This window comes from Chionomys nivalis, chromosome 1 (genome assembly GCF_950005125.1).
Source record: "Chionomys nivalis chromosome 1, mChiNiv1.1, whole genome shotgun sequence".
Taxonomy (NCBI): domain Eukaryota; kingdom Metazoa; phylum Chordata; class Mammalia; order Rodentia; family Cricetidae; genus Chionomys; species Chionomys nivalis.
In genome coordinates, this window is record NC_080086.1 from 111,696,368 (window position 1) to 111,714,417 (window position 18,050).

The window sequence follows — 18,050 nt, forward strand, 5'->3', positions numbered from 1 at the left end:
GATCAGTCCTCTGTCCAATGTGGAGTTGGTGAAAATCTTTTCCCATTCTGTAGGCTGCTGTTTTGTCTTATTGACTGTGTCCTTTGCCTTACAGAAGCTTCTCAGTTTCAGAAGGTCCCATTTATTTATTGTTGCTCTCAGTCTCTGTGCTTCCGGTGTTGTATTTAGGAAGTTGTCTCCTGTGCTCATGCGTTCAAGGCTACTTCCCACTTTCTCTTTTATGAGTCTCAGTGTGGCTGGATTTATGCTGAAATCTTTGATCCATTTGAACTTGAGTTTTTTCCATGTGGATAGATATGGATCTATTTGCATTCTTCTACATGTAGATATCCAGTTATGCCAGGACCATTTGTTGAAGATGCTTTCTTTTTTCCATTGTATAATTTTAGCTTCTTTGTCAAAGTCAGGTGTTTGTATGGGTGCAGATTAATATAAGGGTCTTTGATTCGATTCCATTGGTCCACCCGTCTGTTTTTATGCCAATACCAAGCTGTTTTCATTACTGTAGCTCTATAATAGAGCTTGATTTCAGGGATGGTAATGACTCTAGAAGTTCGTTTATTGTACAAGATTGTTTTGGTTATTTTGGGTTTTTTGTTTTTTCATATGAAGTTGGGTATTGTTCTTTTGAGGTCTGTAAAGAACTGTGTTGGGATTTTGCTGGGGATTGCATTGAATCTGTAGATTGTTTTTGGTAGTATTGCCATTTTTATTATGTTGATCCTACCTATCCAAGAGCATGGGAGATCTTTCTATTTTCTGGTATCTCAATTTCTTTCTTCAAAGACTTAAAGTTCTTGTCATACAGGTTTTTCACTTCTTTGGTTAGTGTTACCCCAAGATATTTTACAGTATTTGTAAATGGTGATTTCTTTCTCTGATTTCTTTCTCAGCCATTTTATCATTTGTATATAGGAGGGCTACTGATTTTTTTTTGTGTGTGTGTTGATCTTGTATCTGCCACATTACTGAAGGTGTTCATCAGCTGTAGGAGTTCCCTTTAAAATTTTTGGGGTAACTTATGTATACTATCATATTATCTGCAGATAGCGAAAATTTCACTTCTTCCTTTCCAATTTCTATCACCTTGATCTTCTTTTGTTGTCTTATTGCTCTAGCTAGAACTTTGAGTACTATGTTGAATAGATATGGAGAGAGTGGACAGCCTTGTTTTGTTCCAGATTTTAGTAGAATCACTTTGAGTTTCTCTTCATTTAATTTGATGTTGGCTGTTGGCTCTCTCTCTCTCTCTCTCTCTCTCTCTCTCTCTCTCTCTCTCTCTCTCTCTGTGTGTGTGTGTGTGTGTGTATTTCTTGTATCCCTTATCTCTCCAAGACCTTTTTCATGAAGGGGTGTTGGATTTTGTTGAAGGCTTTTTCAGCATCTAATGAGATGACCATATGGTCTTTTTCTTTTAGTTTTTATATGGTGAATTACATTGATAGATTTTCGTATGCTGAACCATCTGTGCATCTCTAGGATGAAGCTGACTTGATCATGGCCAATGATTTTTTTTGATGTGTTCTTGGATTTGATTTGCCAATATTTTATTGAGTATTTTTGCATCAATGTTCATGAGGGAGATTTGTCTGCAATTCTCTTTCATGGTTGAGTCTTTGTGTGGTTTCAGAATCAGTGTAAGTGTAGACGTATAAAGAGAGTTTGGCAGGGTTCTTTCTGTTTTTATTGTGTGGAACCATTTGAAGAGTATAGGTATTAGCTTTTCTTTGATGTTTTGGTAGAATTCTGTGCTGAAACCATCGGGCCCTGAGTTTTTTTGGGGGAGGTTGGGAAACTTTTAATGACTGCTTCTATTTCCTTAGGGGCTATAGGTCTATTTAAATTGTTCATCTTGTCTTGATTTAATTTTGGTTTGTGGAACCTATACAGAAAATTGTCCTTTTAGGGTTCCAGTTTTGTGGATTATAGGTTTTCATGATTCTCTGAATTTCCTCAGTGTCTGTTGTTATGTCCTCCTTTTTATTTCTGATTTGGTAAATTTGGATATTCTTTCTCTGCCTTTTGATTAGTTTGGATAAAGGTTTGTCTATCTTGTTGATTTCATTGGTCTTTGTATTTTATTGATTTCAGCCTCAATTTGATTATTTCCTCTTGTTTATTTCTCCTGGGTGAGTTTGCTTCTTTTTGTTCTAGAGCTTTCAGGTGTTCTGTTAAGTCGCTAGTGCGAGATTTATCCACTTTCTTTATGTGGGCACTTAGTGCTATGAACTTTCCCTTAGCACTGCTTTCACAGTGTCCCGTAGGTTTGGGTATGCTGTGCCTTCATTTTCATTGGATTTTAGGAAGTCTTTAATTTCTTTCTTTATTTCTTCCTTGTCCTGGGGTGATTCTGTTGAGCATTGTTCAATTTCCATGAGTTTGTAGACTTTCTTCAATTAGTGTTGTTATTGTTGAATTCTAACTTTAAGCCATGGTGATCCAATAAGATACAGGGAGTTATTCCATTTTGTGTGTGTGTGTCTGTTGAGGCTTGCTTTGTTACTGAGTATGTGGTCAATTTTAGAGATGGTTTTATGAGGTGCTGAGAAGAAGGTATTTTTTTTGTGTGTTTGTTTGGGTGACAACCTTTGTAGATGTCTGTTAAGTCCATTTGAGTCATGACATCTGTTAGTTCTGTTATTTCTCTGTTAAGTTTCTATATGGCTGACTCGTCTGCTGGTGAGACTGGGGGTTTGATACCTTATATGTTTTTTAAAGAAATGCTTTCTTTCTGTAGGGATGGAACTTAGGGTCATGCTAGCCAGGTAAGTAATTTCCCACCGAATTATACCCCCAGCACTGGGAAGTGGGTGCTGACAGACAGGGGATGAACAAAACAGAGACTTTGGAGACTCGGGAAGGGAACATGCAGGGATATTCCGATCCAACTGCTCTGTTAGGTCTTACAAGTTGGAGTATCAGTTCTGAGAGCCGTATGGATTCTAGTTAACTGAGACTTATTCCAGGGTTGTCTGCAATGCTGTGATCATTGTCATCTGAGTGTCTGATGTTGGTCCTGCATGAATCTTGCTCTGGAGGTAATCCTACATGCACATAATAAACAAGCAAACAATCAAATATATTTATATATGCAGTTTTGGTGAGTTTCTGTATCTTTTAAAAAAATTTTGACATTATTTATTTATTTTTTGTGTGTGGAGGGGAATGGGGGCACCACAGGCATGTAGAAGTCAGAGGACAACTTCCTGGAGTAATTTCTGTTCTTTTGCCATGTGATTGGGGGCTTAGATCTTTAGACATGGAAACATGTACCTTTACCTATTAAGGCACCTCACCACCCTGTCTTTTAAAAGATCTCTCTCTCTCTCTCTCTCTCTCTCTCTCTCTCTCTCTCTCTCCCCCATCCATCCGTGTGCATGCACCATGAGTGTGGCAGTTTTTCCCACCTAGCTCTACTCTATCCTATCACAGGCCAGGTAGATTCTTTATTCATTGACCAATGATATTCACAGCATACAGAGGGGAATCCCACATCACAGCTCACAACTGTAGGTTACCATAGATCTCTCTAAGGAGTCTAACACCTTCAAATGCATCTACCTGCTTATCCATATACACATATACCATAAATAAAAATAGAATAAATCTCTTCAAAATTAAAAAAGGTTAAACTGTTCTATGAATCCCACACTACCTTTGATGTATTGGCCCCTTTGTCTCCAAGGGAGATCTCCTTTCTGTCCATAATAAAATCCACACCAGAAGCATAGGGGATTAAGAAGCCATTGCAGATCCTGTATAATGGTACTAGTCTGCTTCCCTCCCTCCCTCCCTCCCTCCCTCCCTCCCTCCCTCCCTCCCTCCTTTCTTTTATTGGTTTTTCAAGACAGGGTTTTTCTGTGTAGTCCTGCTGTTCTAGAACTCCCTTTGCACACCAAGCTGGACTGGAACTCAGAGATCTGCCTGCCTCTGCCCCCTGACATGCTGGGATTAAAGGAGTATTCCACAATAACCAGTGGTGGCGTAGGCCTTTAGTCCCAGCGTTGGGGAGGCAGAGGCAGACAAATCTTTGTGAGTTCAAGGCAAGTGAGTTCCAGGTTAACCAGGCCTACATAATGAAACTCTGTCTCAAACAAGACGAAATTGCAAACAGGGGCTAGAGAAATAGCTCTGTGGTGCTTGCTTCTAGTGGATGAGGACTGTCTCCTAGAACTCATATCAGGAGGCTCTTAGTTATTTGTAACACCAACTCTGAAAAATTGGAGGCCCTTTCCTGATCTCGGTGGACACATCGGCTCATGTGGCACACTTATACAGACACAAACATTCACATCAAAACAAGACAAAGCTACACACCACAGAATTGGCTCGTGTATTCTGGGTGGGGGATATCTAGTCTAGGAAGGAAACTCATTAATGCGAGCAGAACCTGCAGTCCCGTGCCAGGCTCTTCCTCAAGGCCACCCTCACCTCCTTGTTCCTCAGGGTATAGACCACAGGGTTCAGCAATGGAGTCACCACCGTGTAGAACACCGCCACCAGGCGGTCCTGGGAGGGGTTGGCCCCAGAGTCTGGCCGCAGGTAGATGATGGAGGCACAGCCAAAATGCACGATGACCACCGTGAGGTGGGCTGCGCAGGTGGAGAAGGCTTTGCGCCGGCCAGCGGCCGAAGGGATCCTCACGATGGCTGCCACGATGAAGGCGTAGGAGAGGAGGATGAGTAGGAAAGAGAACAGAACCACAAGGATGCTCAGAAAGAAGATGCCAAGCGCCTTGTACGTGCTCTCTGCACAGCTGAGCTTCAGCACAGGCGCGATGTCACAGAAGAAGTGTTCCACGCGGCCCGTGCCACAGAAAGGCGAGGAGAAGATCATGCAGGTTTCAACCACGGCCACCGAGAAACCAGAGCAGAAAACCAAGGCTCCCAGACATAGGCAAACGGTGGGTCTCATGATCACAGAGTAGCGCAAGGGATGACAGATGGCCACGTACCTGTCGTAACCCATCAGTGTGAGGAGGAAACAGTGGCTGCATCCCAAGCCCAGGAAGAAGAACATCTGGGCCCGACAGCCCGTGATGGAGATGGCCTGACTCTCCATCAGCAGATGGGCCAGCATATTGGGGATGGTGACCAGTGTGTAGCAGGTCTCAGAGAGGGAGAGCACGGCCAGGAAGCGATACATGGGAGTGTGCAGGGTGCGATCCACTTGGATGATGGTGATGATGGTGGCGTTGCCACTGAGTGTGACCAGGTAGGTGAGGAGGAACAAGGTGAAGAGAGTGGGCCTCAGTTCTGGGAGGTTGGAGAATCCCACCAGCACGAACTCTGTCACCAGCCGGGTTCCATTGTCCTGCTGCTTCTCAGGAGCCTGGGAGGAGATAGGATCACTGGGACAATGCAGGTCATGAGGCTTGGCTAGACCTCAGGTGAGGGTAGGAGAATCATCACTGATGTGCAGACAGGACAGAGGGCCTCAAAGAAATGATCAGTTTTTACCCAGTCAGCCAGGTGTCTCAACATATAAGAAGATAAGAATTAGCCAGATGGTGGAGGTGCATCCCTTTAATCCCAGCACTTGGGAGGCAGATGGCTCTCCGAGTTCAAGGCCAAGCTGGACTACAGAGTGAGTTCCAGGACAGCTAGGACTCCAGAGAGAAACCCTGTCTCAGTAAAAATAAGAAGAGGAGGAGGAGGAGAGGAGGAAGAGGATTTACGAAGCAGGGCCGGGAGAGAGAGCTCAATGGTTAAGAAGACTTCCTGTTTTCCAGAGGATAAGACTGGATGCTTAGGCCTATAACTCCAACTCCAGGGGATCCAGCACGCTCTCTGCTCTATATGTATACCCACACATACATCTCATACATTCACACAACTGCACACCCACACATAAAAATAAATTCTTTTTTAAGTATTCACAAGGAAAGTGCTTTTTGTTTGCTGTGTTTTGTTTTGTTAAGCCTACAGCACCAGGTATTCCCAAGTCTCCCATTCAAGTACTAACTAGGTGTGAGTCAGCTTTGATCCAAGAGCAGATCAGATTGGGAACATTCAGGGTGGTCATACCTTAGACACAAAGCAAAGAACTTTAGATGGAGGAAGAAGACAGTAAGCCTCTTTGTGGTTTCATTTAAATCTAGAAAGAGACCCTAGATGAGGACCCAAGGACCAACAGTCTGTGAAAACAGAAGTAACTCGGGGAAAGCAGACAGCCAATAAATGACGTGCTATTGAGGGCATGGCTGAGGAAATGGCTCAGTGGGTCAAAGCTGTGCACGTGTGGGGACCTGCCTTTGAGTCCCTAGAACCCACTTGCAGTCCAGAGCAAGAGTACAGCTGTATCCCAGCACTCCAGTAGTGGCAAGATAGAGACAGGAGAATCCCCAAAAGCTTGAGGGCCAGATAGCCTACTCTAAAAGCATCAAAAAGAAACCCTGTCTCTCCGGGCGGTAGTGGCACATGACTTTAATCCCATCACTCTTGAGGTAGAGGCAGTCGAATCTCTGTGAGTTTGAGGCTAGCCTGGTCTACAAGAGCTAGTTCTAGGACAGGCACCAAAGCTACAGAGAAACCCTGTCTCGAAAAACCAAAAAAAAAAAAAAAAAAAAGAAAGAAAGAAAAGAAAAATTAAAGTAATCTTTGATATTCCGTTCTACACATTCTTTTTTTTTTCCTTCAGATTTTAGTAGAAATTCAAACAATTTCTACTGTGGATTATGAGTGGTCTTCCTAACTGATAAGTGTGGCCAACCAAGAGAAAAGTGGCTGGAGGTTGGCAAGATGCCTCGGTAGGCAAAGGATTCAAGGGTGACCACCTGAGCTTCATCCTGAGCAATGGAGGAGGGAGAGAATCCACCACTGAAGAATGTCCTCTGATCTGTCCTGCCTTGTCAACAAGCCCAAGCACACATGCACACACAAACACACACACACACATTTTTCTAATGAAAAAATATTCATTAGAGCTGGGGATATGGCCGAGAGCCAGAGCACTTCTTCCAGTCAATCTAGCAGCGTTTCTGGACATCTGCAAGCCTGCAGCCCTCACGGGAGCTCAAAACCATAACCAGATATGCACTTGAAAACATCCACTAGCAAGGCGGGATGATGGGAATTAAGGCTTCAATTTTAAATATTTGGAAAGTTAAATGACATTTTTCACTTTGGAAAGAAACTTTTCAACCTAATTCAAAGAACTAAAACATGTGCTGTAGCTGGGAACATCTTACCCATCTTGGGTGGGTAAGCACACTTGCTGGGCGTGCGTGAGGGCTTGAGCTCCCATCGCTAGCACTCAGGTAAAAGAAACAAAAGTAATGCAAAACAATAAAAATGTGCTCGTTTGAGATCAGAGGCAAGCTACTTTTCTTTCTTTCCTTCTTTTTTCCTTTTGAGACAGGGTTTCTCTGTGTAACAGCCCTCCCTGTCAATTTTTTGGAATTTTTTTTAGACAGGATCTCACTATGTAGCCTTGACTGGCTTGGAATCTGGTATGCAAACCAAGCCAGCTTTAAATTCATAGAGAGCTGCCTGCCTTTGTCTACAAAGTGCTGGGATTGAAATGTGTGCATCACTGTGCCTGGCCCAATAAAACTTTATTAACACAAATAGTTGGGGGCACAAATTTGGCTCTCAGACTGTCATTTGTTAATTCCTGATAAAATACAAATAAAACTAAAAGGACACAGTCAGGTGTGATGACACATACCTGGAATCCCAAGACCTGGGAGGAGAGGCAAGGATGGGTCTGAATCACAAGTTCAAGCCCAGCCTGGAAGAAGAGAAATAGAAAAAGGAGTAGGCAGGACGGGGACACGAAAAGTAATAAAAGCCGTGAAAAATGATCAGAGTACATAATATGTATGTATGGAAATACAGTGAAGCCTTTCCTTTGTACAATTAACGCTTGCTAATAAAAACTAAAAGGATTTCAACTCAGGAGAAACTCCAGAGAGTCCCCCCCGCAAGGAATTAATGCTATGAAAAAAAAAAAAACCCCAAAAAACAAAATCCCTAACTAGAAATCTCCAGAAACAAAAGCAGACATGGTGTCTTGGTGCATGATGGCAACTTCAACAGCTGGGAGATGGAGAGATGGGAAGGACCTTGAGTTCCATATCAGCCTGAGTTATGTGGAGAGGAAAGGTAGAGGCGAAAAGAGAGGAGGGAAGAAAAGAGTGTTCCACCACCACCGCCGTCACCACACCACTGCCACCCCACATTGAAAAATGAGGCATTGGTTGAGTGTAGAGGATCACACCTATAATTCTAGCATTCTGAGACAGAAGGATGGTGAGCTTAAGGCAGCCTGGCTATAGAGTGAACCACTGTCCCAGAGGAACAGAGGAGAGTGGAGAAAGGGGGGGGGGGAAGGCTAAGACTGATAGAAAAGGTGACGTTTGTGTGATGGTTGAGATGATAAAGGCTACTGCAGGCAAGCCCAGTGACCCTGTTTGATACCCCCAGGACCCATGTGGTCTAAGGAGAGAATCAGCTGCCACGAGCTGTCCTCTGCCCTCCACAAGGGTGCTGTAGCATGCATGTGCACATACAAATAAATAGTGAGTTCTATGTCAGCCAGAGCTACATAATAAGACCCTGCATCACAAAAAAGAAAGAAAGAAAGAAAGAAAGAAAGAAGAAAGGAAGGAAGGAAGGAAGAGGGGGAGGTGGGAAGGAGGGAGGGAGGGAGGGAGGGAGGGAAGGAAGGAAGGAGAAAATAGGTAACTAGCAGTGCCTGGGTCCCTCCTTCCAGAGATTAACAATGACATTCTAACTCCCAAGAGAACATTAAGAAACAAGACAAAACAGAAAACGCAAATTTCCAGTATCTATAAGGAAGAAAGCTCAATCCCATGAGAGAGTAATGCAAATAAAACAAGAAGGTAGACCTTCGAAAGTAACTTCTAACTTCACAGTTTTCATAACCCAACATTTCCACTCCTAGGTTCAGAGAAACTGGATTCAGAGTCCCAGCACCCACATAGCAGCCCACAACCACAAGTCTGCAAACTCCAATTCTAGGAATATGACATCCTTTCCAACCTGTGCAAGCAGCTGCAGGCACATGGTGCATGTACATGCAGGCAAACATTTATACACATAAAATAAAAAATAATACATCTCTTCAAAAGTCATTGCAATTAAGCTTTTCAGCCGATCCAGCATCTAATCAAAGGTGTGAACTACTCAAGCACAGGCCTTAACCAGCAAATCACAAGATCAACTTATCAGAAAGATCAGAAAGAAGATATTTGAGAACAAAAGAGAAACCAAAATATCCAAGTGAGGCGATAGCTTCTTTTAAAGAAGGTTCTCACTATGTTGTCCAGGCTGGCCTAGAACTTACAATCTTCCTAACCACCAAATGCTGGAGCTGCATACACCTCCCAGCTTCTGAGAGTATGGCTCTTGGCACCAAGCCCAGAGCTAGCTGACAGACTACCAACTGATGGTTATCATATAGAGCAGTTGTTCTCAACCTGTGGGTCATGACCACTTTGAAGTCAAACAACCATGTATCAGACATCCTGCATATCAGATACTTATGATTCATATCAGTAGCAAAATTAAGTTGTGATGCAGCAGCAAAGTAATTTTATGGTTGGGAGTCACCACAACATGAGGAACTGTATTAAAAGGTTGCAGCATTAGGAAGGTTGAGAACCATGCTAGAGAGGAAAGCTCTTCTGTGTGTTCCCACTGGCTCTTTCCAGATACCCTCCTAGGCATCTAGCTTAAGAGGGAGTCTAAGAGAGAAAACTTCCCTCGCCATATACTCAGCATAGAAATGAATTTAGCACAGTATGTCAAGCTTTGCTTGCTCACCTTCACAGATGGGAGAGTCGTTACCTAGGAAACAATGAGTATTATCTAGAGCAGAAATTGTGTGCTCTGATAGACAGGAACATTGGGAACGCTGAGCTGCAGCTCCTAAGCCTAGTAACTCTGGGTTTCAATGTCCCTTGCAAGGGCCAAGATGACTCCTGGGAAGCAGGCTGTTTCCCTTTGAGCCTCATCCTATGAACTCACAGTGGAAGGATAGTGCTGTGACCAAGTTCCCAACCCAAAGATCAAGAACAGGAAGTCCTGTCTGTGGCAAGACTATCCGTATTCTAAGGCCTTTCGTTAAGATGCATCTTCATGATGAGCTGGTAAACCAGACTCAAACACAGAACTCAAGTTACCATCATTTTGACAACTAAAAACATTTGGTCCAGAGGAAGCAAAAATTCAGGGCCACCCAGCCCTCTTCTAATGCCTTCTGGTACCCCAAATCAGCATGCAATGAAGGTCCTAGAAAGGAGGCTTGTCTGGTGGGTAGGAAATACAGTTGCTGAGATTGGGCATAGTGAGACACTAGGCAGCTGTTGTGCACTTCTAAGCCTCATCTGTGAACTCAGAAATGAGTCCTATGAACTCACAGTTAACAGTGAAATCTGTCAAGTAATGCTGGAACCAGACCCCCAACCGAAAAAGCTGCAGAAAAAGCAAAAAACCCCTCCTGTGACTGGACCCTACTCTGCAATAGAAGAAGACCTGGGGTTGGATTTTTCCTGAACCTGTTCAGTTCCCTGTTCCCACCTCTTAGATGGAGAGCCTGGCTGGTCCAAGGAGTGACTTGATGGGACCAGCAGTACTCACCTGCTCACTGGAGCCCATGAAATCTATGCCCACTGAAGGTCCCAGAACAGTATTTGCCTTCAGGGCTTACCTGTGGGTGCTGAATTCAGGGACCTGATAGTGTTATTCCCACTATGACAGCCAGAGACTCAGGGTCCTTCCTGAGAAGTGTGGGAGGGCAGAGAGCCAGCAATGCCAATGACAGGGTCTGGTCCTTCCTTCTATTTCTTCTCATCAGGAAACCCTAAGGCTGGAGGCCCCTGCCCCTGCTGCTTCCAGGTCTCACTCTACAAGATTCTGAATGTGTGTGTCTGTGTGCCCAGGAAGCTCTGGGTTGCATGAGCATGGAGCCCCACACACCCAAGCCCACTCATCTCCTTGTCTCACCACCACCTGTGCACCAGGGTTCTGTGTCCGCAGTGTTCAGAGCTGGAGGAGGCTCCTCTAGTTCCCTTCTGAGCACATTGCAGATTTCCTGGACACCACAAACTCAACTCAAAACTGGAGTTAAACACCTTTGACACAAGCTCCGTTCATGGAAGGCTGTCAGTGTTCAAGCAATCTAAATAATTTCCCTCCCTCCACCCACTCATTTTTAGGTCTCACCCGAAGGTGGGGCTGGGCAGGTGACTTCTGCAGCCAGGATGTAACTCACCATGGCCAGGATAGGCTCTCCCATCCCTGTCTGCCTAAGAAGGAAGGGGCTGAGATACACGTTCTCCTATTCTGGGGTCCCTGGAGCTACAGTCTGTCCCAGAGGCTCTGCAGGTACTAACAAGCCCTCCAGGACCAGGCTGGTGCTACGAGGAGTGCTGTCTCCTGGAACTAGACACCCCAGGGCCTTCTTCCTCAGCACCCAGCCCTGAGCCTCAGAGCAGGAAAGGATTAATTGGAATCCTCCTCTAGGGACAACAGTCACAAATCATCCCTCACCCCATCAGTGCTCCCAGTCTGCAACGCACGCCACCTCAGCTGTGCACAGACAGCTGTGTCCCTAAGACCCTGCCTTTGTGGGAGGAAGATGACTTCACATTGTTACTCAGGGTGCTCAGGATGAATTTAGAGTCCCATGTCTGTTCTTTCTAGATAGCTTTTAGTCATTAAACATCCATTGTCTTTGGATTACTATTGCTGTGAAGAGACTCCATGCCCATGTCAACTCTTATGAAGGAAAACACTTAATTGGGTCTGGTGTGTAGTTCAGAGGTTTAGTCCATTATCATTACACCTGGAAGCATGGCGCCACCCAGGCAGACATGGTGCTGGAGAGGCAGCTGAGATTCTATATCTGACTATGCAGGTAGCAGAAAGAGAGAGTAACATTGGGCCTGGCTTTAGCTTATGATACCTCAACGCCCACTTCCTGTGACATACTTCCTTCAACAAGGCCACACCTACTCCAACAAGGCCATACCTCCGATAATGCCACTCCCTATGAGTTTGTGGGGGTTATTTTCATTCAAACCACCAATCCATGCTCTTCCCAACTTCTCCCCACTCCTCAGAACCACACTAGCTAATTGCTCTGCCCTGCTACAACTGACTGCATTGAGCATCACCACTGCTACCACCTCCTGTCCATCCTCTGCACCAGACACCAGAACTCTAGACTCTGGATGGCCAGTACAACCCATCCTGGCTCACCATTGTCATCACGGTAAAGCTTACAACTGTCCTTCTTGGGCTAGAGAGGTGGCTTAGCTCAGATGAGGTCTCCCGGAGGAGCCAAGTTTAATCCCAGTACCTGTGTTACAGCTCCAGCTCCAGGAATCCGACGTTCTGCCTCCTCCGTTTGTCTGAAATCTGTCCACTGCTCCACTCAGGCTTGATTTGCCCTTTTGTGGATTGATAATAAGGTGAAGCTTGGATGTGGTGGTGCATGCCTATAATCACAGCACTGGGGAGACTGAGGCAGGAGGATTGCTGTGAATTTGAGACAAGTCTGTGCTACAGAGTCAGGCTCTGTCTTGTTGTAGAATATTAGCTGAGGATGTGTTCCATTTGTTAGGTTGTGGAATATTTGTTTATTGATGCAAAGATTGCTGTATTCTTTTAAGTTGCATTTGTTTAACTGTGAAACTGTGTTATTGTCCCTTTCTAGAATATCTGATTGGTCCAATAAAGAGCTGAAAGGCCAATAGCAAGACAGGAGAAAGGGTAGGCAAGGCTGGAAGCAGAAAGAATAAATAGGAGGAGAAACTTGGGATGAAAGAAAGGAGCAAGAAAAGGAAAAGGGGGTAAGGACATCATGGTCCAGTTGCCCAGCTACACAGCAAGCCATGGAGTAAGAAGTAAAGAAAAATAAGCAGGATAGAGACAGATAAAAGCCCAGAGACAAAGGGTAGACAGGATAATTTAAGGGACTCAGAAATGATCAGTTATCATCCTGTCAACCAGGTGTCTCCTCAACATGTAAGACCGTTGTCAGAACTTAGAAGGCAAAGATACTTCACATGTGGGAGGAAAAAGAAATGTTAGTGTCATAGTTTACTTTCTGTTGCTGTATAAAACCCTCTGATAAAAAGCAACCTAGGGGAGGAAGGGTTTATTAGCTGACAGTTCCGGATTTTTTTTTATTTCTTTATTAAAGATTTCTGCCTCCTCCCCGCCACTGCCTCCCATTTCCGTCCCCCTCCCGCAAATCAAGTCCCCCTCCCTCGTCAGCCCTAAGAGCAATCAGGGTTCCCTGCCCTGTGGGAAGTCCAAGGACCACCCACCTCCATCCAGGTCTAGTACGGTGAGCATCCAAACTGCCTAGGCTCCCACCAAGCCAGTACGTGCAGTAGGATCAAAAACCCATTGCCATTGTTCTTGAGTTCTCAGTAGTCTTCATTGTCTGCTATGTTCAGCGAGTCCGGTTTTATCCCATGCTTTTTCAGACCCAGGCCAGCTGGCTTTGGTGAGTTCCCGATAGAACATCCCCATTGTCCCAGTGTGTGGGTGCACCCCTCGCGGTCCTGAGTTCCTTGCTCTTGCTCTCTCTCCTTCTGCTCCTGATTTGGACCTTCACAGTTCCAGATTAAAGACAGTCATAGCAGGGAAGTCATAGCAGCATGAGTTTAGGAGAGCTAGTCTCATCCTGTGACAGTCAAGAGCCGAGAGGAATGAACGCTTGCATACTCACTTGCTTCCTTGCTCGTGTTTAGCTTGGATTTTCCATTCTTACACAGTTCAGGACCTAGGGAATGGTGCTGTCAGCAGTGGGCTGAGTCTTTTTACATAATTGAATTAAGCCAGTTTACCATAGACATGCCCATAGGCCAACACTATGCAGACAGTCCCTCATTCAGACTCTCTTTCCAGGTGATTCTAAGTTGTATCAAGTTGACAAAGATAACGGTCACAGTTACTTCACTGAGTATCTCTAGAAGCAGGGCCCAAGAGAAAATAGTTTATCTTGGGGGTAATCCAAAAAACAAACAAACAAGCAAACAACTCACCCAACAGGACCAGGTTGTATTAGCTCAGTGGTAGGTTGCCCGTCTACCAAGCGTGAGGGTCTGGGCTAATTCCCTAGTGCTGTTAACAAGAAAACAACAAGAGCAACAAAAACAAGACAAAGATATGACTTTGTAGGTGGCTGTGAGACAGGTAAGGGACACAGTCAACATAAAGTCTGTCAACTTGGAATTTTACCTGTGGAGGCAATTACAATTACATCATACTCGGAGTCTCTGAAAAGCATTGAGAAACACACACGTCAGTGTCATTCTCCCTAAGGACAAGTGACATGGGGCTTATCTGCCAACGCCCATTAGTTACTTGTTGAGGGCCCCACGAGATGGCCAAGCACAAAAAGGCACTTGTGCAAGTTCCATGACCTGAATTCTGCCCTTAGAATCCACATGAAAATGGAAGCAGAAAACCGTTTCCATAAGGTTGTCCTCTGACCTCCTTGGCTTGTGCCTCACTACCAAAATGATGATGGTGACGATAATGGGAGTGACACAATAGTAATAGCTAAAATAAACTAAACAAGGGCTGCTGAGATGGCTCATCAGTTCAAGGAAACTGCCACCAAGCCTAATACCTGAATTCAGTCCCTGGAACCCTTACGGTGGAAGAACTGACTCCGGAAAGTTGACCTCTGGTCTCCACTTCCAAGTTATGACACCCTGTACTCTCCTTCTTTCTACTCCCTTTCTCTCCTCCCCTCTTCCCCCCCCCCAACACATTAATTTGAAGTACAGTACTCTAATATTGACCCTCATGCTGTTCTTCTGGCTCTGTTGCTTCAACTGCTCAGTGCGTGCCTTTTGAAGCTGAAGAGTGTGGACCACCTCATTAAGACGATCCCAAGAAAATAAAAGGCAATAAAGTCTTACATGGGCCACATCATGAGTGTTAGAGAGGTGGATCATGAGTTCAGGGTCAGTCTGGACTACACAGCAAAACGAAACACAAAAGGTATAATATTTTATACAACCCATGAATTCCTACTTACACTTTAAATCAACTTGAACATACTTTAAAGATATAATGTAAGTTAAATACTATGTAAGTAGGTGTACTATCTTGTTTAAAGTAATAATGATTTCAAAGTCTGTACCTGTTCAATACAGATATCACCATAGAAGGCCTAACTACATTTCGTTTTTCTTTTATTTGTTTATTTTTGAGTGTGTATATGTGGATATATTTACATGAAGGTGGGGCAAGAGGTTATCAAATGTCTTTTTCAATTGTTCTCCACCTTATATCAAGGCAGGGTCTCTCACAAGAGCCCGGAAATCACCGACTTAGCCAGTCTAAGCAGCCAGCTTGCTTCAGTCTCCCCTATCTTCATTTCCTGAATGTTGGGGATTACAGGCAGACAACCTTGTCCAACTAGAACATACAGGGACTCTGGGGATTTGAAATCTGTTCCTCAACTGCATGTACACTGGTGTGCACAAAACATGCAACACACCCTGCCAAACACATACACAGAAAAAATTAAAACAAAAACAAAAAAGAGAATGAAGTTCTACTGACTATCAGTATCCCAATGCCTTTAATTAAGAAACACACCTTTGTGTTGACCCAGAAAACCACATTCAAACATGTAACTCAAGTTACAATTGTAGTAGGGAGCTGCGGGCCTGCTTTTCGTCCTGCCCGGCTCCTGCACGGCTAGCTTTACACCAGAAATAACAACACACAGATTGTATTCATTTAAACACTGCTTGGCCCATTTCTGTTCATGTATGTAGCACCCCAAGGAGCGCTTACCGGGAAGATTCTAGCCTACGTCCATCCTGGGTCAGAGCTTCATCGCATCTGCTGGGGAGAGGGGAGCATGGCGTCTGCTCCAGAGAGCAGAGCTGTCGAGTCTGAACTCACTTCCTCTTCCTCCCAGCATTCTATTCTGTTTACTCCACCTATCTAAATTCTGCCCTATCAGATGGGCCAAGGCAGTTTCTTTATTAGCCAATGACCTTCCTCCATCATTTCCCCTTTTTCTGTTTAAACAAAAAGGAAAGGCTCTAACATAGCAAAATTACATATAGCAAAACAGTTATCAAGTAAGAATTACAGTTACAATATTTACATCTATTTTATCTTTATCATAACTAAAGAAAACTATAACTATCTATCTATTCTTCAACTCCATCAAAGACTCCAGAAGGATATAATATTACCTAAGCAAACAAGAAATAAGCAACTTTCAAACTCTAGAAATGACAGAGACATCTCGCTGCCTTGACAGTCACCCAAAGTTTCTCTGTACCGTTGGGGCATCCATCTTCGGCCTACAGGCCCATAGTTTCCAGAGACATTTCCATGAAGCAGGAAATTTCAAAGTCAGTTCAGTCACTATCTGCTGTGTCCTGCAGAATGTCTCGCAGACTCCTTCATGAATCAGGAACCCCGAAAGATCATCTCACCTTTAGGCAAGTTCAGCAGTCCTCTCTCTGTGGGTTCTCTGTGTCCAGTTTATGCAACAGTCCAGGCAAGAGCAATTTCTTGCCCAAATGGCTATCAAACTCCATAAGGTGCCTCTTCGATGCCCATCTTCTGCTTGAAGTAGATTGGTACTGCCAGGAGCAGAGTGTCTCATTGTCATGAAAAACCTTAAGTTATTAAAACACTTAAAATGCCATATTTTATAATCTTTGAAAGATATGAAGAATGTCTATCTAAAATATATCTATTTACATCTAGAAAATCTAACTAACATGACTACAAGCTTGACTATTATTGATAATTATCTATTAACAACCTATATACATTACATTTTTAAGTGAACTACACAATCACAATACCTTAATCAATATCAGAAATACATATACATATAATAAAATTGACCTTAAATCTAAATCACTAAAGCAAAATCCATATCAATGCAAATTATTCATACCTATATCATAACCCCCTTTAAATGTAAAAGAACATTTATAAACAATATATGGGAACATGGGCGCAGTTTTTTCTCTCCAAACTGCTTCCTGCTGAATGGGGGCGCTGTTATTCGGGTCTTTTATGGGATAACCTGTCTGCTAGGTTCATCTCAGTTGGCAGTTGAGCAAAGTAATTTTTTGAAGGTGTTCACAGCAACCCTTCAGGAGGACGTGGTCCATCATACCATATTGGGATAAAGGCAATCCACAGTGTCCCATCCTCTGTGAAAACAAAAGAAGAAACTCTTTTCCAAAGTATCATATCCTTAGATCCAAATTCTGAAGTCAAGGTATTTTGAAAATATCTATCTTGGATTAGTTCAGCAGCATTTATAAACAAATATCTTTTAGCATCTGTTGCTCCTTCCTCAGCATTCAAACAATTCAAAGAGAGCATAATAGCATACAGTATCAAGATTCTCTGTGTATTTTCCATCTTTGTGCAGCTTTATTTTAACTCTATTTTGTTTATTTTTACTTTTGTTTTATATTCTCTGTATATATTTGTCCTGGAATAACTCTGTAGACCAGACTGTCCTTGAACTCTCAGAGATCCTTCTGTCTCTGCCTTCCAGGCACTGGGATTAAAGGTGTGTGCTACCACACCTTGAAGTCACAGAGGTCAATCTCCCTCTGTCTCCTAAGTGTTGGGATTAAAGGTGTGTACTACCACACCCAACTACTTTCTTCCTTTCTGTCTTTTAGCCTGCATATATTTTTTACACACTGTAAATCATTTAGAAATTTTGTTTTGTTTTGTTTTTGAGTCTCTCTTTACTGCATATCTCTCTTTTTTTATCTGACCACATGAGCCTTCAAATTACTGAGCAATATATGGGTAGGATTAAAGCCGTGGCTTTGCCAGCAGGTCCAACCCATTCCTTAGCTTTACAGCCTCATGGCAGAGGTACCGGCTGTAGCCATGTTTATCACCACAACTCTGTGGCGTTTCAAGGTCTTTGCCAACAAGCAAACTGCAGCATTACGTCCACAGACAACAATCAAGTCCTCTCTCTGTAGTAGGCCCTCCTGCCTCAAACAGTCAGAGTTTGCCCTGGCAGGATGGACCAGAACGCCAGCATTTTAA

General features: G+C 43.8%; 1 protein-coding gene across 1 annotated transcript; it reads right to left on the minus strand.

The window, feature by feature from the left end:
* Positions 1–4,374: 4,374 nt before the first annotated feature.
* Positions 4,375–12,236, minus strand: LOC130882125 (olfactory receptor 10T2-like). The gene is made up of 2 exons (XM_057782082.1): positions 12,228–12,236; positions 4,375–5,331 (listed from the first exon to the last, which is right to left on the minus strand). Exons 1-2 carry the CDS (start codon positions 12,234–12,236, stop codon positions 4,375–4,377), a joined length of 966 nt encoding a protein of 321 aa, XP_057638065.1.
* Between the last annotated feature and the right edge of the window lie 5,814 nt (positions 12,237–18,050).